Source organism: Acartia tonsa, chromosome 11, assembly GCF_053477335.1.
Source record: "Acartia tonsa isolate MP-2025a chromosome 11, ASM5347733v1, whole genome shotgun sequence".
Classification (NCBI taxonomy): domain Eukaryota; kingdom Metazoa; phylum Arthropoda; class Copepoda; order Calanoida; family Acartiidae; genus Acartia; species Acartia tonsa.
This window is the reverse complement of record NC_137270.1, coordinates 14,755,508-14,781,994: the sequence shown is the minus strand read 5'-3', so window position 1 is coordinate 14,781,994 and position 26,487 is coordinate 14,755,508. Positions and strand designations below refer to the sequence as shown.

General features: G+C 32.9%; 1 protein-coding gene across 1 annotated transcript in view; it reads right to left on the bottom strand.

Annotated features, from left to right (window-relative positions):
* Nep3 (M13 family metallopeptidase neprilysin 3) overlaps positions 1-21,394 on the bottom strand; it is a 57,298-nt gene extending 35,904 nt beyond the window's left edge. The window contains exons 1-23 of the mRNA XM_080177483.1: positions 21,326-21,394; positions 20,628-20,724; positions 19,915-20,022; positions 19,254-19,295; positions 18,627-18,703; positions 17,443-17,491; positions 16,612-16,679; positions 15,747-15,838; positions 14,556-14,636; positions 12,778-12,831; positions 12,446-12,515; positions 10,644-10,679; positions 10,328-10,407; positions 9,976-10,035; positions 9,405-9,460; positions 8,267-8,319; positions 7,825-7,898; positions 6,121-6,203; positions 5,342-5,397; positions 2,855-2,935; positions 2,361-2,469; positions 675-764; positions 216-330 (exon numbers count right to left, since the gene is read on the bottom strand). Coding sequence (XP_080033609.1) covers positions 216-330; positions 675-764; positions 2,361-2,469; positions 2,855-2,935; positions 5,342-5,397; positions 6,121-6,203; positions 7,825-7,898; positions 8,267-8,319; positions 9,405-9,460; positions 9,976-10,035; positions 10,328-10,407; positions 10,644-10,679; positions 12,446-12,515; positions 12,778-12,831; positions 14,556-14,636; positions 15,747-15,838; positions 16,612-16,679; positions 17,443-17,491; positions 18,627-18,703; positions 19,254-19,295; positions 19,915-19,997 — 1,509 coding nt within the window. The 5' untranslated portion in view covers positions 19,998-20,022; positions 20,628-20,724; positions 21,326-21,394. The remainder of the gene's footprint in view (positions 1-215; positions 331-674; positions 765-2,360; positions 2,470-2,854; positions 2,936-5,341; positions 5,398-6,120; positions 6,204-7,824; positions 7,899-8,266; positions 8,320-9,404; positions 9,461-9,975; positions 10,036-10,327; positions 10,408-10,643; positions 10,680-12,445; positions 12,516-12,777; positions 12,832-14,555; positions 14,637-15,746; positions 15,839-16,611; positions 16,680-17,442; positions 17,492-18,626; positions 18,704-19,253; positions 19,296-19,914; positions 20,023-20,627; positions 20,725-21,325) is intronic.
* Positions 21,395-26,487: the final 5,093 nt, after the last annotated feature.

Genomic DNA, 26,487 nt, shown 5'->3' with positions numbered 1-26,487 from the left:
AATCTTAAATAAAAAGTAGAAGAATGCGTGTCTGTCTGTCGTGGTAACAGATATGGTTCTCCGTTACAGTGAGCAAGGAGAAATTGCCCTTGTAAAAAAATTCACCCTCCCCTATTTTTTCTATTTGAAACTAAATAGGAGGGTTGACTTACTACCCTCCTTCCCACAAGTTCCCCTACAGTATGGGCGTATAAATTCTCTATGGAGTATTTTACCTTTATCATACTCTCTGCTTCAGGCTTTGATTGTTTATTAAATGTTGAATTAATGAACATAGCACCAAGAGCAAATCCAAGCACGTTGTCTGTATCACTTACACACTCACGCCATCTATACAAGTAAATTAGAACTAAAATTAAAGCATGACCAAGAACACTTGCGCCATCTATACAAGTAAATTTGAGCTAAAATTTAAGTATGGCCAAAGACAATCACGCCATCTAAGAAGAAATTTTAAGAAACAAATAGAGCAGATTTTTTTATCATTAACATTCTAACGCCATCTATAAATTTCTACCAAAACTACGTTTTACTCTACCTAGCGATATCATTAATTCAACAATAAAAAAGGCCTAAACCTGCACAGAAAACATTATTTAAGTCTTTTTTTGGGTATAAAGAAACAGGTAAACATCCTATTTATAAAAGAATGAAAAATATAAAATGTAACTGACCTCTCCTCTTTAACACTAGCTCCCATGAGAGCCTCTTCTAATACTTTATCTACATCTCTATACTTCTCTGATAGCGCACTTTTGTAACTTCTACATAGAATAGATAGATAGATAGCAAGAGAGATAATCAGATAGCTATATATATAGTGTAGAAAGGGGTAGCAAGAGTGCATTTTTGGATAGCTAGATAGGAAGAGAAATATAAATGAAAGTTAGATAGATAAGTAGTAATATTGACAGATATATGTATAGATATTCTAACACATGAGCTACATACTAACGGTTGCACCCATAGAATCTAGGGACTCTTCAAAGGGGTAAATAGCCTTTGCAAAGGCTTAAATATGAAAATTAAATAGCCTAAAACCATTTGGACAATGTGAGGCTTCCCTACAAGAGAGGCTCATTATTTTTTAGGGGCAGTGGTAGTACCCTCCTCCAAAACAGTTAGAAACATTCTTAAGACCAATGAGAAGCTTCACTGTGAGGAAGAACCATATCGGTTCAGCAGTCAGCAGGCAAACACATACACATACACAGACAGATAGATATAAAAACATCCTGTTGCTTTTATATAAAAATTCAGACAAAACAATCTAACTATCCACACATTTATAATCATGTGAAAGATATAAAATGAGAAAAGGAAAAACTAATACTTTATCAATACTTTTTACTCATTTCCAAAGAGGACTCTTTTGTAACATTTATAATATGTAAAAAAAATTCTATATTTTTCAATTCCGTATGGAATTATAATATTAATAGTATTCTTCAAATGGAAAATTTTACAACAAAAAAATAAAAATATTTAAGAAGAGTTTCGAGGAAAAATTCTAATCTCATATTAGTACTATAATATTTTTCGCTTTTTTCCATTTCTTTATTATTAGTATTATAATTGGAATTTTCCTTTTTTTTTAAAATATAATGTTTTTCAAGACAAACTTTTATGTAGCGTAGTTACACTTTAATTCACTTTGTCTGTCCGTACTTCGGTAATATTATTTTCTCGGCTTCTATTCTTCATAGACAGCTGAAATTTTTGGTGAAGATTCCCTGTATCAATGGGAATCTAGTATATTATTTACTTGGTCCGTCGGTCATGCTTTAAAATATTTAAAAGGTTTCGTGGTTTTCTCTGAATTATAAAAAAATCGCTTTCTTTCCTTTTTTTTATTACAAATAAACATCTGCTATATAACACTTTGTACGTTTGTCCATCTATAATTTGCCTTCCTATTTATTGATGTTGTTGATAGCGATTCCACTCTATAGGTCAGATATGTGTCCATTTGTCTGTGGTTGTGGTTTCCTTGGCTCCTATTTAAGATAGACTGCTTGAACTGTAATATTTATGGTTTTTTGAATGTTGACATCTAATTTTCTTGGACATTTTCCTTTAAATAGGATAACAACATTTATAAGTAGCGAAGCACAAAACTCATTGATGGATAAACGGACGTAGAGCATTTCAAGGTAATAAAATCACGAAACCTTATATGAATAGATTGATATACATATCTTATGGAGGATGTCCGACAGACTGACGTACCAAGTAAGTTGAATACTGGACGTTCTTTAGTAAAGGGTATATTCATCAGAAAATTCAGCAGTCTATCTTTAATAGCAGTCGAGAAAGTGGCGTTACGGACGGACGGACGAACAGACAAAGTTTTGACTTACCTAATAAGATTCCACATGAGATAATTATTAATTGTATTCTTCCCCTGTTCTGTTTCTGTATAATTCAACAACAATTCACTTAGCTGCTTCAAATACAGAGGAGAGTAAACTGAAAAAATATGTTATTCAGTTATTCTCCCTAAAAAATTAAGTTTGGATAACAGATCTATAGTATAGATGTATATACAGATAACTAACTCTCTCCCTTTTTCAATGACCTTATTCTTCTGCTAGCAAATTGTTTCTGCTACTTGGCTGTGTTAATATAACTGACACCAATGACCCAACTGAGAGTCGAAACAAGGACGCTGTGATAGTGAGATACAGTTATTTAACCCCTTCCCCCTCATATAATTATTTTTCTCTCCAAAACTTCTTAGGGCCTCTGAGAAGCTACATTGTAAAGGAGAATAATATCAGTTCAGCGGTTAGCGATATCCTTCGATACAAACAAACATCCTGATACTTTTATGTTAGGAAAAAAATGTTCTTACCTATAATTTTTCTGGAGCTATTAATTTTGATATGCACAGTGTCAAATGACCCCTGGAAGTACTGCTCCCAATTTAAGAAACCTGAGGGAAAAAAGTATGTCAACATCCATAAAAGTGAAGCACTGAAATCAAACTGTAGAAGAAACGAACTTAATGACATAACTTTAATTTAAATGTATAAACCAAATTGCATAAAAACTTTTTGCAAACTTGCTTAAACACTATATTGTCCTAGGAATTATTAATACAAAAAAATCAGATATAGGATCATTAGTTTGAATATGAAAGTACAATTCTTTTAATGCCTGGGATAATTATTGAGAATTGTACAAAAAAATCTACAATTTTTTAAAGAATATAAGTGGTTAGTTTTTTATGTGCGGATTTTTTCTCTTAAATAATTTGGTTATATAAGTAGTTATATTTCCAAATCTAATTTCAAACATATCTAACTTTTATATTTTTTTGCTGATACATCACATTTCATCTAACTTTTAAATCGATTAATAAAAGGAGAGAGATTGTCTATAATTTAACAAGGATGACAACATCAAGAAGTAGCAAAGCATAATAATAGGGACAAAGGAATTTTATGAGCAGATTTTAAATCAGAAATACATTAATTTGGGAAAAATATCTATATTTTTGTAGCATGACTGATAGACAGACAGACGAACTATGTAAATTATATACTTGGTATTATTCTAAGGTATAGGGAATCTTCACAAAAAAAATCCGCTGTTATCTTAAAAAGAAGCCGAGAAATTCACATTTATCATATAGAATAACGGACTTACACACTAAGAGATATAAGTTTTCCGGAATTTTAATGTAGGGAGTAGATTTGAAATCTGCATCAAATTTTAAGGATTTTTTATAAAATTCGTTTTTTGTAAAATTTTTTATCTAAAAGCGAAAATACATTTTAAGTTAATTAATTTTGACCAATAGGATAGGTGGATTTTAAACTACCTGCGCTCTAATTGGTTGAATGATGTACGACATCCAATCAGAGCGCAGATTTTTTAAATCCACCAATCACAGATGCCAAAATTAATTAACTTAATTTGTATTTCCGCTTTTAGATAAAGAATTATACAAAAAACGAATTTTATATAAAATCCTTAAAATTTGATGCAGATTACAAATCTACTCCCTACATTACAATTCCGGAAAACTTATATCTCTTATTACACACCGAGATTTATAGAGTAGTGTCGCTAAGTATTCTTTATGGAAAAGTTCATGGCAAAGGATTTTTTATAACATTTTACTTATAGTTTTAAATGTAACTTTTTGGATCAAAATTATATTTCCATTATTAAAAAAATAATCATTATCATAAAAGTTTTATCCTAAAACCAGAAATATTTATAAAAAGAAAAAGTTTTTACAAAGTTTGCAAATCTAATTATATTATGTTTTCTTTCAAAAGGTTTTTATAAAGAGATATACTGTCTAATATACCAACTATTTGCGGTCCACTTGCGGTCGAGGTGGGGTCGGGTTTGAGTCTAGTTTACAGGGCGTCATACTAGAATAGTTTAAACGGTACCTACTGCTGCTATATCTAGCACATGACACTAATGTTGAGTGCAGGGATAATGCCTTGGCAACTCATGGACATGCACAGTAAGGAATTACAGAAAAATGGTCGTGTAATCAAAAGGTGGTTGTTTTCATGTCAATTATCCAAATATACAATAGTGGATGCGTATCGCATTACAAGTGGATAATGTAATTTCAATCACTTGAAATCTAAGGAGATAAAAAATTATTATAAATAATACGTTGCTCCAAGTACTTCTCTAAACACGTTGGCCGACAAACTTTTATGAAATCTTGATTTGTTGGTTTAAATTAGCAGTGTCAAAAATTTTCAACCAATAAGTTTGATATACAGAAGGAGTGCTTTTGATTATCATCATTGGAGTCTACATCAGTTTATCGTCCTTTTTTCATATCTCCTTAGGATACTTTACCTCTGCTGATTTACAACTCATTTTTACCTTCTCGTTTTTATATAACTAGCGGCTACGCCCCTAGAAGCCTCTAGGGGCACTGGTCGGAGGGGGAAATGTCGACCTCATCCCATTTTAAATTTGAGTTTCAAAAGACTTTAAAAAATATTTTTAGGGGTAGAGGGGTGGAGACACCCTCTCCGAAAATAGTTTAAAACCTTCCCAAGACCTAAAAGAACCCTCACTGTAAAGGAGAACAATATCGGTTCAGCGGTTAGCGAGATTCTTTGGGACAGACAAAAAATGCTTACTACTTTATATAATAGGATGTAAAAAATACATTATTAACTGAACAGCCAAGTTTGTGGGATGACAGACTAACAGACAGACCAAGTATACCAGATACTCGATGCTTATAATCTAAGCTAAAATCAGCCGATAAAATTATATTTTACGGACAGATAGATAAAGTGAATTTAAGAGTAGCTTTGCAGCAAAAAGTACTCTGTCTGTTTTTATGTTGTACCTGTCTCATTCTGTAGTTGCGCAATTGTATAATTATGGTATCGTCTTTCCTCATCTCTACAATAATAAACAAAATTAAACCAAATACAAATATCAGTTTCATCAATTTTGCACAAAATATGAGAACCTTCATTTTAGTATTGAAGCTACTCTATAATTAACTTTGACTGTCCGTCAGTCGATCAGTATCCCTATGGAGATAGACAGATGAAATTCTCGGTCAAGATTCCTATAATGTATGCGAATCTAGTCTTTACATTGTTTTGTCCGTCTGTCTGTCAGTAAAAGTTCAAAATTACAAACCTTTTTTAAAGGTTTCGTGATTTTCTTTGTGTTCTTGCATATTATCTTTCTTTGCTTTAAACAATGAAACATCTGCTCTATAACTCACTTTGTCCGTTTGTCCATTCCATGATTTTTTTGTGCTTCGCTACTTAAGGATTTTTTCATCCTTGTTTTCATCTTAGGATCATATTTTGTATCTTATATCATGAAGTAATAGTTTATAGTTATGTATGACTGTATGTTCTTTATGATCTCGTAAATAGCAAGACCAATAGTTCCACTATTTTCGTATCAGTCATATGCAGGTTCTAGGCTATTAGACAGTTGGGGGAAAAGAATATTTGGCCAAAGTATAATTTCAACTAGTATCTATAAAGATTTGCATTTAGGGTATGCCAAAAAATATTACAGGAAGGGTAATTTTGTGTATCATCATTGGGGATGTACATTAATTTAATGGACTTTGTCTTATCCCTTTAGATCACTGGATGTTACCTTTGTTCGGAAGCAGGTGACGTGATATTGGCAATCTTGGTCTCGAACTCGATAACATCAGACATTTGACGGGATATATCATTCTTAAAAAAAGAGATTTCATTATTATTATTTTTTCTAAATGGTATCCCATAAAAAAACACAATAATTTATATATAAACTAGCGGATTCGCCCCTAGCCTCTAGGGGCTTCGCCCTATATAGTTATGGGAATTCAACCCTCCTTAATAGAAATATTTTAAAAAATTATTCTTTGTTTAATTACTCTGTGGAAAAATCAAACCCAGGTTGTATGCTTTATGCACAAAAATTTTAATTTGTACAAAAATTTCAATTTGTAAAAATTAAACCTAGGTTGTTCGCATACACAAAAATTAAAATTAAAAAAAAAATTAAACATTTTTTTGAGGGGGGGGATTCATGGGGGCTTCGCCCCATGTTGCAGTGGGGTTCCCCCACCCCAATTAATTAAAAATTATGGAAGTTGGAATTTTTTTATTTTTGGGGGGTTGGGGTGTTATACCCCCCAAGAAAATAGCTTAAACCACCAGAGGACCAGTAGGTATATTCCCAGAAGGGTAGAGCCCAATTTGATCAGCAGTTACTGAGATTTTACAAAAAATGTAAAAAAAAAAATTTTGGGGGGGTTGTTTTTTTTTTTTTTGGGGGGTTGGGGGTGTCCCATCCCCCAAGAAAATAGCCTAAAACCACCACAGGACCAGTAGGTATATTCCCTGAAGAGTAGAATCCGATCGGTTCAGTGGTTACTGAGATCTTAAGGGACGGACGGACAGACAGACGGACAGACGGACAGACGGACAGACATCAATCTACTTTGTATTATAGATTAACAGAATGTAGGCACCGAAGGATCTCGCTAACCGTTGAACCGATATGGTTCTCCTTTACTTGGGTATCTTAGGTTCTAAGAAGATTTACAACTAAAACTGAAAGGGGGGGAGGAAGGTGCACAGTTAAATCTATTCATAAAAGGTATGTATGACTGATTCGTGCAAATCTTCTTATAAAAATTATTTTTATTACAATGTCTAGCAAATTTTAGGAGCAAAATATTTTTCAATATTTTGTTAATTTTAATTAGGTATGTAATTTTCGAGTATTCATACTTACAAAGAAGTAACAGGAAGTCTATCTGTCTACGGGTCAAGATCTCGGAAACTGCTAGACATTTCATTTACAATGAAGTTTCTTATACGTCCAGGAAAGGTTATAAGTATTGAGGGGAAGGTAACCTCCTCCCTACCAAGACAAATCGGTTAAGAAAAACTTTTTAAAATTTCAACTACACATGAAAAATAATCAGCCCATAGTCGTGGCTCAACACGTAGCGCATCCGCACGTCATTGGGAAGGTGATAGGTTCGAATCTCGGGTCGACACCGCGTCAAAACTAAAGACGTTAACAATTGTTCCTACTGCTGCTCTTCATAGTGCTACAGGCGCAACTTATTACTATGCACTGTTAGGACTTACTCATATATACAAAGGTATTGCAATCAAAGAATTGGTTGTCTGTTGAATGTTACTAAACCTAACATCTTTGGGTGTTAAAGTATCATATACCATTACACGCGGACGATGCTCTGGATTCTATGGATGATCACTTATCAATCGATGGAGAATCCCGCCCTTACGATGTAAGGTAACAATGAAAAATGACAGGTATAGTAACTAAATAACTCACCAGAACTATATCATTGATTTCAGAAAGGTTTCTTTTCTCTTTGTATAATAAACTTGTTACATCAACCATGACTTCTAAGATAAGGAATGATAATGAGGACAATTTAAATTGTTGATAAGGGGCTATAATACATTTTTTGAGAGGGCGATATTAATAAAATGACGGGTTTCATAGATTTTTTATCAGGGGTGTAATGACCCCCCCCCCTTTCTATTCCCCCCCCCCAAAAAAAAAAAAAAATAAGTTATTTTTGTCTACGGCTTCTCCAAATTAGGAGTATTTTTTTTATGGGAATGAAGGATGGGGTCAAATCTAATATAATTTTTTTAGAAAATTTTTTTGTACAATCTTTTGGGGTTAAATCACAAACGAGAGGGTTAAAGGGATCGAATAAGTTGGAGGGATCAATAAATATTTTTTTTATTTAAAAGAATTTACTTACTATGTAAAGCTTGTAGAATTTTCTCATTGGCTGTCTTGTTCAAGTAATACTCTCTAAATTATAACAAGAATCACAAAAATCCCAGCTATATGCCAAAAATAAAGTTAATTAGAAAAAACAATCACGAAACCTATACGTGTTTTTCAGCTGTCGTTGGGTGGCAACACATAGTAAAATTGACGATCTTAACCCCCCAAATATTATTTTAGAATTATTTTGCTTTTTGGTTATAATTTATTCCTTTCAAAATCCATAAGAAGCGAAGCACAAAAAAATCATGGGATGGGCAATGGACAAAGCAAGTTATATAGCAAATAGTCGATTCAATTTGTCATAACGAAGAAAAGAAAGAAAGAGACATTCAAGAGAGTATTCAATGAAAATCACAAAAACTATTAAAATTATCTTCATGTCTTTTGAAACAGGACCGATAGACAGACGGAACTATTGAAACTAGATTTTTATTAAAAATCTTTATTTTACATAATTGTTTCGTTAATTGATACCGAATTAACAACTTATTTATCAAGATTAAAAATAAGCCATTGTTTAATTTCTTAAGACGGATTAAAAACAAAATCTTTCATCTTTTCAAAATGTTTATTATGTTATTTTCGTAAATCTTGTAAAAATGGAAAATAGTTATTTCTCGTATCGTATTATAAACGGCTTTCCGCGGATATAGAATGTACAATTATAAGATTAAAACTAGTTTTTTTAGCCCCGTGGTGCCAAAGGCACCGGCAAAAAAAACTAGTTTTAATCTTGTGATTGTACATTTCTATATTCGTAGAAAACTGGATATAATACGATGCTAGACATAGTTTTTTCGTATGGATGAGAACCGGTTCCTATCCACCGGATTCGAATGAATACGAGAAAATGTTTTATGTAGCCTCAAAAACCGCTGAAATGACATGATTCTCCTTTACAGTGAAGTTTCTTATAGGTTGGGAAGGTTTATAATTATTTAAGGGAGTACCACTCTTCCTAGAGAAGTCGTCCCTAGAAAAAATAAACTCTCTTAATTTTTTATTTTATTTTCTCTTTTATACTAAAATTGGAGGGTGGACCCCATCACCCACTAATATCAAGTGTCCCTAGAGGCTTCTAGGCGCGTAGTTGCTATAAAAAGTACCTATTCTTCAAAGAGAGGCCACCTTGGTCAATTTGTAGCACATGACTGCTGGAGTTCTAAACATATAAAAACAAATATGGCATCGTTCTATTGATTTCAAACTCAAACATTTGCAGTGTAGTAATTTTGTGTATACCTAGGCATCATTCTTTTAAACATAAAGATGGGTACTGATACAATTCCCCCTCATTTTTCAAATATTTTTTTTATTTAAAGAAGCGGGAATCTTTTTAACCTCATTGGGAATGCAATGTATATCAATTCATCTCTATTGTCTTATCCCTTCAGATCCCTAACAAAACCTAATGTCGTAAGCAACAAAGATAAACTCATTAATTACCCCCTAGCATCTAGGGACTATGTATTTAAAGAGGAATGGTAGGCAAAAAAATAGCCTAAAACCATCCCAATACTTAAATCTAATAGTAAAAGGTCTGCAACCATATGATCCTGTAACTATTTACAGCTTACTCTTAAGGAGGACTTTGTATTTATCAAAATCTTAATGTTCAGACAGAAAAACCCTACTACTTTATATAAAAGGAAAAGCTTCTCTGTATGAAAAGTTTACCTTATCGTCCTCTCCCACATTCCAAGCAAACAAACCGTTTACATTATACTTGTTTTGAATCTAAATAAGGATGATTTTAAACAATTTTGGCGCGGTTTTTTAAAATATAGGGAAGGAGGGGACATTTGATTTCTTTAAATAAAATCGAAACTTTTGCTTTCCCTCAGATTGCCTAGCGAGCAAAATATTCCCCCTCCTATTATTTTAAAAATAAATTGAAAATAAGGAGGTTGTAGTTCCTATACCAACACTGTCTGCAAAAAATCCCTTAAAAATTTTGAAGAAAAATGTGGTCGCTACCAAATAGATATACTATGTCTACTTTTAAAATGTAACGGCAAAAAGTACTTACACTCGCCATTATTTCTTGTAGATTAAAATGGTCTAGTTGACCGTTTCCATCAAAATCGGTTATATTCCAGTAAAAATTCTCTAAAAAAATACAAATTCTAAAATTAATACTAGTTGAGTTGGCATGGGAAATCTTTATTTTACTATCCGCAGATTGCTGTCTATAACAATATGCGATAACTATTCTGCTGAACGGCCTGACAGTCAGACGTACAAAATGAGTTTTAGTGTAGATTATCAACTGAAAAAATTTTCAAATATAAAACAAAAAAACAAAAAAGATAAAAAAGTAGAACACAAAAATTTTAGATATTTACCAAGAATGTTAATTAGTGGTTCTCCTCCAAGCTCCTCTAAAAAAAAATAATCATATTTCAACATGTATATTGTATCTTATTATATAAAGTACTAGGTAACATAGAAGTCCAAGGGGGGGGGGGGTAAAGTGGGGATTACCCCCCCATTTAAAATTTACCCCTATCCCTGGGGTGCCGTAGGCATCCCCAACCATTCAGGAAGGGGTATTTACTAGGGTTGGGCCGGATATCCGGTGAGGCCGGATATCCGGCCGGATATCCGGCCATTTTCAATATCCGGCCGGATACCGGATATTGAAACTATCCGGCCGGATATCCGGCAATATAATATTTTATGTTTTACAACAAAAATTTCTGCTTTTTTAATTATAAATGGCTGTAATTTTCTTATTATTGAAGCTATAAGAACAATTTTTTCTGAATATGTTTTTCTTTATGTAAATTTTATATTAGAAATCTCAAAACATAAATTTTGGCGGGGGCAGCAGTTCTTGGCAGCTGCCAGCCTCAAACTGTAATATGTCATGAAGACATATAAAAAGCCTAAATTTAAAATTTGAAGTGTCTAAGTCAAAAAATTGCTGTCACAGGAACCAATTAAAGATTTCTGGAGACCTGGAGGTTCAAGACTTGCAGGACTATACCTGAAACCTGAAATCGACTTGAACACCTATATTTCATATGAGGACGTACGACTATAGAATATTTAAGTATTTGATAACATGAAATGCTTTGTTTAAGTAAAAAAAATGTTTTTACTTTTTACCTGAATGACCTTGCCAGGTTTGCTGGCATCCTGTGCCCGCCAGGAAGGAGGTATTAAAAAAATTCCAACTCTCAGTTATGTGTCATACCCATATTTCGAAAGTCATTTAGTTATAGCCCTCTACCTTTTATACAGAGAAAATGCACAGGGGGGGGGGGGGGGCATGCGTTCAATGCCACCTCCCCGCCCATCCTCCAACAGGGGTTAATATTACAGATTGGGGGTAGTAATAGTTTATTAGATTAATTGCTTAGAAGTAAGATCATTTAATAGTTATATAATTTTTAAGTTTGAACCTGAATCCTTATAATAAAGTATTTAATTCTTCAACTAAATATAAAAATAAGGGGCGTCAGCCCCCCCTAAATTTTTTTTCTTTCTTAAATCTGAAATTAAAAAAATGGTTATTAAATTCAACTCCCCCCCCCTCAAGTGCCCCTAGCGGCCTCTAAGGGCGTAGCCGCCAGTTTTATATAATAAGACGCCAGTAATTTGGCCGGTTATCCGGCCGGATATCCGGCAATTTGGCCGGATATCCGGCAATTTGGCCGGATATCCGGTAGTTTGACGGATATCCGGCCGGATACCGGATATCCGGCATTTAAAATCGGCCGGATATCCGGTATCCGGTATCCGGCCAAAAAACTATCCGGCCCAACCCTAGTATTTAACCCCCCCCCCCAAACAATCTTAGGGGGTTAATAACCCCCCAAAAATAAAAATCTCTATCAAAAAAAATTTTTGCGCCATTTTTAATACTAAATATTTAATAAAATTCTGTGGTTGAAAGATTGCTATTGCTTTACTACAAGGGGATCTACACACACTGTTTCTTTACAAGTCTTTACACATATCTTAGAACTAATTACTTGGGCTTGTAAAGAAACAATGCGAGTTTTTTAAGTCTAAAAAGAGTCATGTCCAAATCTTTTTTTAAACATATTGAAAATTAATAAACTTTTATAGTATCTGGTTAATGTTTAGACCAGCAATTTAATTAGAATTATATTTTATGTTAGATAATAAATAATTTTACCTAGAGTTTTATTTTTGTCAAGACATGAACTATAAAACATTTTTGCTTTCTTACATGCCTCACATCCAGCCTTAAATAAAATGATTATGTTTTTAGAAGCTTTTCTATAATTAGGGTCTGTCAATATGTCTCTACGTCCGTCTGTCTGTCAGTAAGCAACGGTCAGCTCTTATCGTTTTAATACAAATATTTTGTATTGTCTTTAGACTATAGTTACGTCAAATGCTCTATAAAGGTCAAGCTAACATTAAGTAACACAAAATATTCGAATTTTATGTAAAATGAAATAAAATAAAATAAAAGCTTAAACAAAAATAAACATTAATCCTTACCATAGTTTCGTTTAATGGTTCCTCCAGTAAAGTTTTCATTACCCGCTGGTTGTCCTTAAAATAATTAGGTCCTTTCACACAAAGTACTTTGTTTAGCATTGATAACCCCAACCCCCCTTATTTTTAAATAAATTTAAAATAAAACAAGGATGACAACATCCATAAAAGCGAGGCACTGAAACGATAGGACAAACGGACATTAACACTTGTATTGTGTCAGAACTGAATAATCAAAATATAAATGTATAAGAGTCGAAGCAAAATTTTAAGTAAATTTGTTGAAAAACTGCTTGATACAGGATAATGTTTATGGTCATACGTACATTTTTAGGACTTGATTAAAGAGGCGCTTCGCTTATTATATTGTACTTTGTTGTCCTACAAATCAATATACCAAAAATCAGATCAAACGGATAATTAGAACAAATGAAAATTGTTGTTAAAAAAGTAGAAAAATCAACATGTTTAAAACGGACGTACGGACATTTTGGTGATGATTATAGAGTTGCTACGCTTTTTAAATCGTACCTAACTACTACAGGAATCACCATGCAAAGTTTGAAATCGATTGGACAATTCTAACATGCCTAAATTAACGAAAAAAAGCTATATATCTCGGACGGACGTGCGGACCGACCCCTAATTATAGAAAAGTTTCGCTTGTTTGTTTGTTCATTACTTTAGCTTAGGTTATTAGGTACTGGGTAGTCCCGAAGGTTTAGAGCCCCCTGGGGGGTTAGGCATAGAAAAAAACCTACCTTACATTTTCAATTCATTTTTAAAAATAAATGTGGGGGGGGGATGTAGTAATCAGTGCGGCGTTGCTACAAAAGACCTACTCTACAAAAGACCTACCCCTACAAAAGGTCTACTCTACAAAAGACCTACCCCTACATAAGACCTATCTACAAAATAACTACCCCTACATAAGACCTACTCTACAAAAGACCTACGAATATATATTGTTATATAAACATCAAATTTATTAATAAAGTAATACATAATCAATACATGGCCGCAGCGCTCGGCCCCCTGGCCTGCCTAGCCGCGGGCGCTCGGCCCCCTTGCCTATAACCTAACCTAACCTTACCTAAATATTGTAAAAAAAAATATTAAAATTTGAAAAAATCTACCAACCACTTTTTGTAAATCAACGAAATTCTAAAATATAATTAAGTTAATGTACCATAAACATTCATACATTATTACATATAAGTTAGGTTAGGTAGGCAGGCCAGGGAGCCGAGCTCTGCGGCCATGACCTTCTAGCATTACGATTTTTTGTAGTGTAGGTCTTATGTAGGCGTTGGTCTTTTGTAGAGTAGGTCTTTTGTAGGCTTTGGTCTTTTGTAGAACCGACGAGTAGGTCTTTAGTAGGGGTAGGTCTTTTGTAGAGTAGGTCTTTTGTAGCTACGCCATCAGTGTTCAACATGAACTTTATGTGAAAGAACAATGTTAAATTCGTTAAACTTAGGATATAAATTTAAAATAAATGTTATTTATTTATGGATTAATGAAAAGATAGGATGAATGAAGTTTAACAAATATAAACATAATTGCCATACTTTTTATAAGGGTAGATCAAAATGGGACACCTGTCATACTCAATCTCCAGAAACATATGATAATTGTGCCATTTTTGGATAGAAAGAAATAGTGAATCTTTTTGCCTATTTAAACTTTAAATTATAATTTCTTTTGTATGGTTGTATCTGATCCATGTACATGCAAAATAGCACAAAACCAACCAATATAAGAACAATAAGGTAGCCACGTACCTGCCACAGCTTACTGAAAGTATTCCAAGATGATTTTCCTTCCGGGATGGGGTTTCTTTTCTCCCAGTTACCACAGGCATACTAAACAGAAAATCCGGATCACGGAAAGAAAACGATGTAACGGGTTTCGTCGTATTTTCACAGTAGCTTGTTATAGGTTAGACTAGGGAATTGTTAATGATTGCCCCACAGGAATGGACCCACCGCAGAAGCTAGAAATAGGAAAAAAAAGCTACTGTTAAAATACGACGAAACCCACTGCTTCGTTTTCTTTTCGTGGTCCGAAAATCCCATAGATATAATTTGGATATATAATCTCTAAATCAGCCAATAGGAAACCAGTGGTGGAACATTACGGCCATATTATTGGTTAAAAAGTGTACAGATTTTGTTACGAAATGGCAGTCATTTTTATTTTGTTTGCACAATAAGTCAGCTATAAATGGTTGGAGGATTATACAAGTTTTGGATCTAGTTAACGGTAAAATGTTCCTGGTAACGATATTCTCCATTAATGTAAGGACTTTAGAGTCTGGTAGCTGCAAAAAATCTGAACAAATATGTCATACCCGCAAACCATAAAAAGAGGCATAAGAAGGCCTATAAGTTGTATGTTTTAAGTAAAAAGTACACTGCGAGATAACTAATCATCATTGAATAGTAACTAATAAATAATTCAGATTATTTGTAGGCCTTCTTTGGTCTATTTTGTGCGAGCATAATATATTCGTTCCAGCATTTAAAGTCAATTTATATTTGGAGATAATCGCTACCAGGAATATTTTACCGTGAACTGCAATAGATCCAACGTTTTCATGGCCGAGATTAATGGACAATTACAACACCAATTATCTACTTTAACTCACAGGATAAAAAACTTAATAGTATTTTTACAGTTTTTTAGATGCAAAAATACTCTATAAATCTTAATTATTGGCTAGTAGAAATTAATACACTGCCATGCAATGTTTTACTAATTATTTAGTGTATTGTATTCTAGACAGTTTTTCGCAGATTCTAAAGTGTTTGGGTAAAAAAACATGGATTAAATCTATGTTTTATATTTTATTATTCGTGGAAAATTGTCTATAATATGATACGATATAGGATCTTTCAGTATAGCTTAGAACCGGTTATCTTATCCGTTGGTAATGAATTGGATTCGAAGCCAAACTACGGAAAATACTTTACCTGATAAAAATCATTGCAAGGGTCAACGGAAAAATCTGCGGAATCCAGAAGTGCCGCTGCAACACGTACACAATCAGCTGACAAACACTTTTCTAAAAATTTTGGATATAGTTCGTCGTATTTTCACAGCACCCTTTCCCCTATTTCAAGCCTCTGCGGGAGGTTCATACCCTGCGGGGCCAATTGCCTAACCCTGTGGGGCAACCACCTAACTTAACCTAACACCTATGACGAAACGCCCCTTAAGATGCGTTGTCACAAAAGCGGCTACATTATTCTGCATACAATTTAATTTACTGTTATATGTTATTACATTTTACTGTGGGAAAAAATATTGGATAAATTCCGTTTTTTGTTTCCTAGGGGACTCCTGACCTCCTGATAAGCAATCTATCTAAAAAAATGGAAATTGCGTTGTTGGGCATAATAAAAAGAAACAAAATGGTCGCCTCTTTTGGTGTTAATCAGCTGACAGACCGCTTGTTGTACAAAATCAGCTGTAGCATGTTTTTTTTTTTCTGGACACGTAAAGGCCGAAATTAGTGATGTAGAGGATTTATATAAAAAAATGTCCTACTTCTACTGTCAAATTCATAGAAATATTTTTATAAAATGTTTTACCCAGGGACTTAAAGGAATAAGACAATGGCCGATAAATTGATACATACTCAATGATGATACACAAAATTACCACTTTTGTAAATTTAAATTAGTGGTTAATACGTTTAAACACTTAATAAACCAACGTATAAAATCCTCTTAAGTCACCAAAGTTGGCAAGCCAACGAATAAGAAAACGTGAATAAAAAATTTGGGGACTAGAGTAATAAACAGCCCATTGTCCACTCTCTCTCTTTTGCTTTACCTGTGTTATCTGAAGAATTTGTGGAGTTTTTACCCGTATGAGTCAGGTACATCTTTATATTGGTTCCCCTAAATAGAACAAGAGTTATACTTGTTTTTAGTAGCGAAGCAACTCTATAATTCGAAATGTCCGTCCGTCCGCTTGTCCGTCCGTCCGTCCGTCTGTCCGTCTGAGACAGAAAAGGGAGAAACGTGATTTTCTCGGCTCCTATAAAAGATAGAGAGCTGAAATTTTCAGGGATTAATTATGTTAACAGTCTTCATATTTTCATCATTTTTTATTAAGATTCGTCAGTTGGTTGGGGTGCTAGATCGATTCCTACATTTTAAAGTTTTTATGATTTTCTCAACTCCTATTCAACATAGACGGCTGAAATTTTCAGGGATTTAATATTTACATATTAGGCATACTTTTTGTCAAGTTTTATTGAGATTTGCTTATTGGTTGGGGTGCTAGTTCGATTCCTAGATTTTTAGGTTTTGATGATTTTCTTTACTTCTATTTGAGATAGACGGCTGATATTTTTAGGGATTAAAAAATTTCTCAATTTACATATCCCCACAAAGTTTCATAATGATTTGCTAATTTTCTGAGGTGCTTGATCGATTCCTAGATTTTCACGTTATAAATCTTTAATGTTTTTTTTTATGAAACTGCAATAAAGTTCATTTTTTCCGGATATCCATCCTTAATTTTTGTGCTTCGCTACTTATGGATGATGTCATCCTTGTTAAATTATCAAATCGTATCAATACTTGCTAGTTTAGCGTTTTCCCTACAAAGTTTATGGACGTTGTCATCCTTGTTTTTTTTTTTACATATTTTATTTACCTTGATAAGCTCAAAGTAATGCTGATACAGATAACATTCACTATACTAAATTTATACATAAACATTAACAAACATTATATTTATATCCAATTTGAACTTTTTTTCAGGAAGGAAGGATCTCATTGAACTGTAAATTACACTGGCACCCAAAGATTATATAACCACGATAATTCATTTGTTAGCTCAAAAACTTTGGGTATTTTTAAAGAAAAAATCATAATGTACAACTTATAAACCAATAAATTTAATTTACATAAGGAATAAATTGGTTTATCATCATTGGGGATGTAGTTTAATTTTATCGTCCATTGTCTAAATTCTTATGATCACTGAATTTTTTTCCAAAGAGAAATCGCCCCTAGAAAAAAAGACTCCCCACCACAAACAAATTTTTTTCTTCTTTACTAAAATTTCATTATTAATTGTATGAGTTATTCAAACTTCAGATTCAGATATAAACTTCAAACAAAACATTAGGTATTCGCTTTAGAGTGGCTTCGCTGCTAAATTCTATTCTTTAAGTTTAAAAATAAAAGAATTTGAATTATGTTATCAAATGCTGACTTTGTATAATTTAACACTTATGCAAGAAAGTAAATTTCAACATGAAAATATTTAAATTTACTGGCGACTTGTTAAAATGCCGGCTTTGGTTCAGATTGTTCTCAGCGCAGAGACGTCCAAGGGTGGGGCTAAAGGGGTGTTTATCCCTTCGAACTTTGAAACCCTCCATTTTATCGCCCTAAAAAAAATTAAATTACCCCCTCAAAACTTTGAAACCCCTCATTTAACCGCTATCAAAGTTGAAAAAAATACAATACATTACCCAATCAAACCTTTGAAACCCCTCATTTTCCGCCATAAAAATTAAAAATACATTACATTACATTACATTACCCCCCTCAAACCTTTGAAACCTCTCATTTTGCCGCCCTCAAAATTAAAAGTTTGGGCGTCCCTGAAACAGCAAGTAAGCATTAACGACAATTTAAGTCAAAAAGTTAGGGATAAGCATCTTTTATACGCAAAATTGTTATAGGAATTATCATGCAAAGGTCAAGATAAATAGGACAAATAATAACAAGTCTAAGTTAATAATAAGAGCTATCACTTACGGACGTACAGACGGATAGGCCATAATTAAAGAAAAGCTTCGCTTAAATTTTTTTTGTTAATGTTCCTAATAAGAAGAATACAGCAAATTAATATTTTCTCGAGTTTAGTTCTCCCAGCCAGTAAATTTGTTGTTCTCATCGTATACCTGAAATTTTTTTTATTGTCGGTTTCGTGACATCGCCTCTTAGAGGCGTTTCGTCGTATTTTCACAGTAGCTTTTCTCCTATTTAGAGCCCCATCTAACCCTGCGTGGCCAATTGCCTCACCCTGCGTGGCAATGATTAACATTTGCCTAACCTAACCTAACCTAAAATAACCTATCAAAAGCTACTGTGAAAATACGACGAAACGCCCCTTAAGAGGCGATGTCGCACAATCGACAATACCCTAATTTTAGTGCTTTCCCTCAAAGTGAACGTAGAACATTCCCTCTCCCCCCTTTCCCCCTTATTTTTTTAGATATCTTGAAAGTAATGGAAATAGGTTGTGTTTTTTCTAAATGTCTAACTTCTAGGTGGGGGGGGGGGGGGGGGCAGGGGGTTATACCTGCAGATTCTCTTTAGTCATAGAAATCTTCAAACAAAAAATTCTAAGCAATTGAGAAATTTACATTTCCTCCACAGCGTTATGGAAAGACGGGCGGACAGACAAAGTGAGATACAGAGAATGAATTTCAATAAAAAGTTTTTCCTTACTTGAATGTTGGTGAGATGAAAGTGACTCTCCCATTTCCTTCGCTAAAATACAAACAGGACATTATTATAGTTATTCATATCGCATCGTTATATTATAGACAGCTTTCCGCGGATAATAAAATTTAAAATAAAATAATTCCAGTGTTTGGTATCCTCAAAGGGGCTGGAGGCACGGGTTAACAAAAAGGTATTAATATCATCATTTTAAATATTTTGTATAAATATCTATTATGATTAGCTTTGATCAATTTTTTTATGCTATTTTGAAAATAAGGCATATTTCAAAAAGAAGTATAGTTTTTACTTCTTCCAACAATTCAAAGTTGTTGTAATTCCTTCTCGTCATATCTATACGCCAGGATAAGTAGTAGGATGATTTTTTTTCTTTGGTTTTTTAATTTTGTTACCGAAATTAAATTCGACATTCTTTGGGCTTTGAATGTATATAACAGTGGCGTGCACAGAAATTCACAGGAAGTATGTTAAACCATCAGGGTATAAAATAAGGGAAAGGCAGACCTTCCCATTTCTAATTTTAACGGGGATGTTGACACCAATCTACCAGACGTCACTCGATATACAAAAGGACACTTACAAAAATTCGTGATAACTAATCTTGTTTCAATGGAGACTACAGGAAAGGAAAAATAAAATAACTTACTTTAAAATTTCGTCGACGGGAGATACGTTCCGGTTCTCCAGATCAGGTTCCTGATCCTCCTGTCTGCTATAGTGGACCATCATTCCACTCAGTACACACGCGCACAACAGTAAAGGGATACATTTACAGCAGATAACAAGGACGATAAGGTATAAAAGTAACACCCATGAATTCACGCGGAAGTGCTTAGCTACTTAGTTTAGACTCTATGCTAGCTTTAAGCACAATTTATAGAATCACTATATACAAGGATATATTTTTTTTCGCGGGAAGGGGTGGTGGAGGTTTAAATCTATATCTCAATATCGTTTGAAGGAGGGGGAGTTAACACCCTTTACAACCCCCTACCCGTTATAAAAGAATCTGTACAAATATTTTTAACAGTTTTTGCACTTTTGACAATAACAAAACATTTGACATTCTACTCTACCCAGCTTTTATTTTATTTTAAAATTTTCTTAGGGTCGATTTCTCTTGGGAGGGTGGTGGTTCCCTTCCCCAAAATAGTTCTAAACCTTCCCAAGACCTATGAGAAGCTACAATGTAAAAGAGAGCTATATCAGTTCAGCAATTAGCAAAATCCTTCGGTACAGACAAACAGACAGACAAAACAGACAGACAAACAGACATACAAACAGACAGACAAACAGATAGACAAACAGACATCCTGATACTTTTATAAAAGAATTGTCACTAAAGTATCTCTTTATACCTAGAGGATACAGTTTTTAATAATGTTGGAGAGACACAAAAATATCTTCACTGTTAGCCAGGATTAGGTATGTTAATAAATTTGCAGTCCAGAAAAATCTAAATTTGTAAATTAAATATATATTATCTAATAAAAATTGCCCAATGAAAATTAATAATTATTGGGGGGTTGGATGTTTCTTATGCCTAACCCCTGTGGGACTATACCTACGTTGTTCAATCGGGGCACCCCAGTACCCAATATAACCTTATTTAATTAAAGTACAGGACACTACGATAAACTCCCCAACCTCCATTCATTTAATTTATTTCAAAATGGGGTGGAGGGTGTCATTACTTATTAAATTTTACAAATTTGAAGGATAGAAAAGTTAAATAGTTATTTTTAGCATCTTATTATAGACAGCTTTCCCCGAAGGACCGAAGAAAATTGTCTGTAATTCAATGATAACCATGATTTTTCAGTGTGGCTGAGAACCGGTTCCATTCCACCTTATGTTAATCGGTTTCTAAAGATATTTTCCATACTGGAAAAGTAACCCTACCAACGAATTTAGAATCGTACACTAGTGCTTTTTTTGGTGGCGGAGCTTCTCTATTTTTCAAAATTGCCGTCTGTATGTCCTTCTGTTTGTACAGAACAGATTTAGAGAAATTTGATTTTCTCAGCTACTATAAAAAATCAAATAAAAATATAAACCTCTTGAGTAAATTAGGGAGATTTTGATTCAATTAGTAAAGATATAGTAGTTGCCATTTTTAAAATCCTAAAATATAAAGAGATATACTATCTAAAGTACATATACATCAACATAAACAAAAATAATTATATCTTATTTTTATCACAAAATAATATAAATAAAACCCAAAAAAGAATTGATTTTGTATTCTAAGTAGGTATCAATTCAAAAAATGCAGTTCACTGAAATTTTCATAACAATATCACATTAAAAACTCGTAATTTTGTGGAACCAGCTGTTTTGTAAACATATCTCTGACTAAAACCATAACCTTACTCTTTCCTTTACAATTAATGTATTATACATTTATATATCTATATAGATAGATAGATTTTAATACACCGGTTCTCCATAAATCCCTCACCGCTCCCATAATATTCCCCTCCCCCTGTAAACATTTTTTCTAATTTAACTTTTAAAACTATTTATAATGCAGAATTTATTTTTCAAAAAAAAAATTCATTAGAATTGTCAAAAAGGTAAAAAATAACTTTTTAAAAATATATAAACAGCTGGGTAGCAAATTCTGGGTGCAATTGCCTTTCCAGATTCCCCTCTCTATTAGACCACTCATCCATCCCCCCCTTCCCTCCTCCGATAATTTTCTCTGAGAGGTACTTTCACCCTAAACACGGCCTCTCTTTATTTACTCTCTGTCTCTCTCTCTCATAACACACCCACTAACATACATACACACATACAAATACACACACACACACACACTAAGATCCTCTTTGGAGAAATATAATTCCCCTCCTCCTATATATCTAGCCCATTCGTTCTTTCCTCTCTCTCTCTCTCTGTTTCTCTAGATAGAGCGAGCCTTTTCTACAAATATGGCCTATACGTTGGGTATCATAAGGGTTAAAATACTTGCCTCTTAAGGGTCGTTCCGTCGTATTTTTACAGTACCTTTTCTCCTATTTCTAGCCCCTGCGGGGGGCTCCAACCCTGTGGGGCAATCACTTAGACTAAAATAACCTATCAGAAGCTACTGTGAAAATACGACAAAACATCCCTTATGAGGCGATGTCACGAAATTGTCTTTTCCTAAATGCCTAATTTATTAATTAGGGACATGCTACCATCTATAGACATGATATAAGTGTTGCTACGCTTTATAAATTTTACCGAACTGTTTCAGGAATCATCATAAAAAGTTTTAAAAGACAGGATCCGTTTACAGCATTATAGCGTAATGATAAATCTAGCTGTTACGGACGACTTGACCCTAATTATCTACAGAAGTAGTGGCGTGCGATAGGGGTCGTCACATCATTTAAGTATATCAATTTATCGTCTATTGTATAATCCCTGAAAGTCACTGATAATTATAGATAAACTTTTTTTAAAGCGAAGCTTTTCTATAATTAAGGTCGGTCCGTCCGTGACGGATAGCTTTTTTCGTTAATTTAGGCACGTTAGAATTGTCCGATCGATTTCAAATTTTGCATGGCGATCCCTGTAGTAGTAAGGTACAATTTAGAAAGCGTAACAACTCTATAAACGTTACCAGAATGTCTGTACGTCCATTTTCAACTTGTTGATTTTTTCACTTTTTTAACAATCTAATTATCCGATTGATCTGATTTTTGGTATACTGATACATGGGACAACAAAGTACAATATTATAAGCGAAGCAACTTTATAATCGAGTCCTAAAAATGTAAGTATGTCCTTAAACATTTTATTGCATCAAGCAATTTTTCATCAAATTTACTTACAATTTTGCTTCGACTCTTATACACTTATATTCTGATTATCCAGTTCTGACACACTAATGCCCTTTAGTCCTACCGTTTCAGAGCTTCGATTTTATGGATGTTTTCATCCTTGTTTTTTTAAAGGTTTCATTACAGCATCGTGTTAAAAGGAGATATATTATTACATTCAAGTTACACCAGGTTTTCATGCTCTCTAATAAAATGTAACTCGCAATAGGCTAAAATGACTATACCATCCATCCACCAATTTTACCCATCCCCTGCCCTCCAACAGGATGGACGAACTGACCAATATAGAAGTTCCATGTTAGCGAACTAAATTGACGGCAATTTATCCTCTGTTATAATATCCACGATTATTTTAATTCATGGTGTTAGAATACCTTTGGCAGGTGGAGATAAACTAAGGATCTCGTAAAAATAAATATTTAGTACATTTGAAAATTGTATCTAGTTGTTACAGGAATTATCATACAATATTTATTAAGTAGATAGACGAATTAAAACATGTCAAAATTGACAATCAGAGCTATCGCTACGGACGGACCTACCCAAATTTCAGTATAACTTCGAATTGTAGTGATGCTTTTGTATAATTAGGGTATGTTACGAAGCATAGACGTCCAATGGGGGGGGGGGTAATGGGGCGATTACCCACCCCCCCCAAAACGATTTTGGGGGTACCGTAGGCACATTCCCTCATTTTGCAAGGTATGATTCAATAACTAGACATAGAATGTCGTAGTTTTAAGAATAAATATTTCTAACTTTTCAATACCCTACGTACTGAATTGATGTAGAATATACGTGGCCGATGTTCTGACAGGGGAAAAATAGTTTGTTGGCCAGCTCGTTCATCCAGTAGTAGGGAGGGGGAATAGTTATTTTAGCCCACTGCAAGTTTCACTTTACACTGCGAATTTTAAAAGAAAAAAAGTTGACCCTCAAAATTTCACCTTAAAGTGATACTTTTCTAATAGTTTATAGTCCACTAAGTCGTAAGCAGTAAGAATTTAAATCCATTAAGTCCCTTCTAACTAGATATTGGCAACTTTTTGCACACATTTTCGCAAACGGCAATTATTTCCTTTATTTGAAGTTTTGGATAATAATATTTTCATAAAAGTTTTCAGTAATAATCATTTAAGATCCATTGTTGAGAAAAAATAACTGAAAAAATGTGTTTCCATGTAAAATAAGCTTAAAATCTAATGATTTTAAAAATTTGCGATTTAATGGTAAAAAAGAGTAATTTTTGCTTTTTGATAGCCTGAATATGTTTAATTTTGTTTTTTATATAATCTATTCTTTGAAAAGACATGCATAATCTTTCAGATTTGAAAAAAATTTTAAAAATCAAAAATCGGAATTAATCAATATTAATCTATAGCCTTTAAAAAATACTTTTGATATTTTTAACCTATATAATCAATAAAATAATTGAAAAATAAAAAAGTTTTATAAAACAAACTTTTGGAAAAGGTTTAAGATAACTTCATAAAATTAGCATTTAAGTAGGATATTTTCTATTTCTTGTCTATTTTAAAAATGCAAATTAAACATAGTTAACGAATATTTAATTAGCAAGAATAGTAATAAAATATTTCAATAATTACTTAAACCTTTTTGTGGCTATGTTATTTATTTAAACAGAAATTCTATTTTGTCAGAATTATAAAAATAATGAAATATTTTCAAACAAGTTTGCAAAATAAACGTAATTTTATCAAACTTCCTCACAGTTTTTAGAAGATATTGTTGTAAAATATTAATTATCAAAATAAAATCTTTAATTTACAATGTTTAAAACACCTAAAAGTAAAGTCTAAGCAAAATTAGATTTATTCTCTAGATTTAGAGTAGCTGCGCTACTTAAAAAAAACATCAAGTATTGACCCTATCAGCTGATCAAATTTGAATAGTTATAAATTGGTGGTTTACAGATATCTAAACATATATATACCTTACAGATTTATTTTTAAGATGGAATGTAAAGTATATTATATGAGATGTCATTTAGTCAAATTTTAAACAAAATAATTTTCATTAATTCACTAACAAAAAATAATGTTATAAATTTAAACTCACAAAGAGAATATTGTGTATTTTTGTAAAATGTTCTTTCTGCAATCTGAATCATAACAAACTCTTTCTCTTATTCAAGTCAGGGATGATTTGAGTACAAAAAAAATAAAACAAGTTGAAATACTTTTGATTTAATTTGATATTATCGTACAATATTTTCTTATATATATAATTTAAGAAATATATTTTTGAAATTTTTACCTGTCATAAAGACGACATATAAAAACAACATTCTTATAATGAAATTAAAATTTATATTAAAAATTTTCAAATTCATTTTATGCTCAAGAAGGAACGAGAAGGATTTGAAATTCGACATTAACTTGTTATTTTACTTGTATATTTATCATATTTGTTTACAGTTTATTGGTAAAGTGTGGTAATACTTTATTTCGAGTCTATGCCATTGTGTTTATTAGAGAAAATGAAAAAATAGTTCTCATAATTAGAATACTCTGAGATGGGTTCTTAAAAGATGCCGCGTTTTTTCGACAATTTTTTAGACATTGATTGATTGAACGAAGACGATGGGATTTCAACACAGAGTATACAACATAAGAATTCAAAATAATACAACTTAAATCCATTTTCGCTGCATATTTATTAATGCATCTTTTTAGAGCTGTGTTAGACAAAATACAAATGGCTAAAATAATAATTTAAAATTTTGAATTCTCAAGTTGAATACTCTGTTAAAATCGTACGGGGCATTGATCTTCGAGATGGAATAAGGTTTTTAACAGAGTATACAAATTTAGAATTCAAAATTTCAAAATTATTATTTTCGCCATTTGTATAATGTCTAATACAGATCTAAAAGGATGCATTAATAAATATGCAGCGAAAATGGATTTAAGTTGTATTAGACATTATACAAATGGCTAAAATAATAATTTTAAAATTTTGAATTAGCCAAAAACCTGCAAAAAGACAGTCTGACCGTCATTGTTGTTTTTTAGTAGCGAAGCTACTCTATAATTCACAATGTCCGTCCGTCCGTCCGTCTGTCCGTCCGTCTGTCCGTCCGTCCGTAATTAATGAATTGGGGGAAACGTGATTTTCTCGGCTCCTATAAAAGATAAAGAGCTGAAATTTTTTGACAACATTCCCATCATTAAGGAGCACAATTAACTATAAAACATCAATGGCGGTCGGACTGCTTTATAGCAGGTTTTAGGCTATTTTTTATATTTTCCAAATTTTCCCCATATCTTTGGTGTTTATGGTCCGATTTTCAAAAATTTTTCAGTTAAAGATATCAAAATTAAATTTCCCGTCATTTGAAGAAAACAACAATGACAGTCAGACTGCCT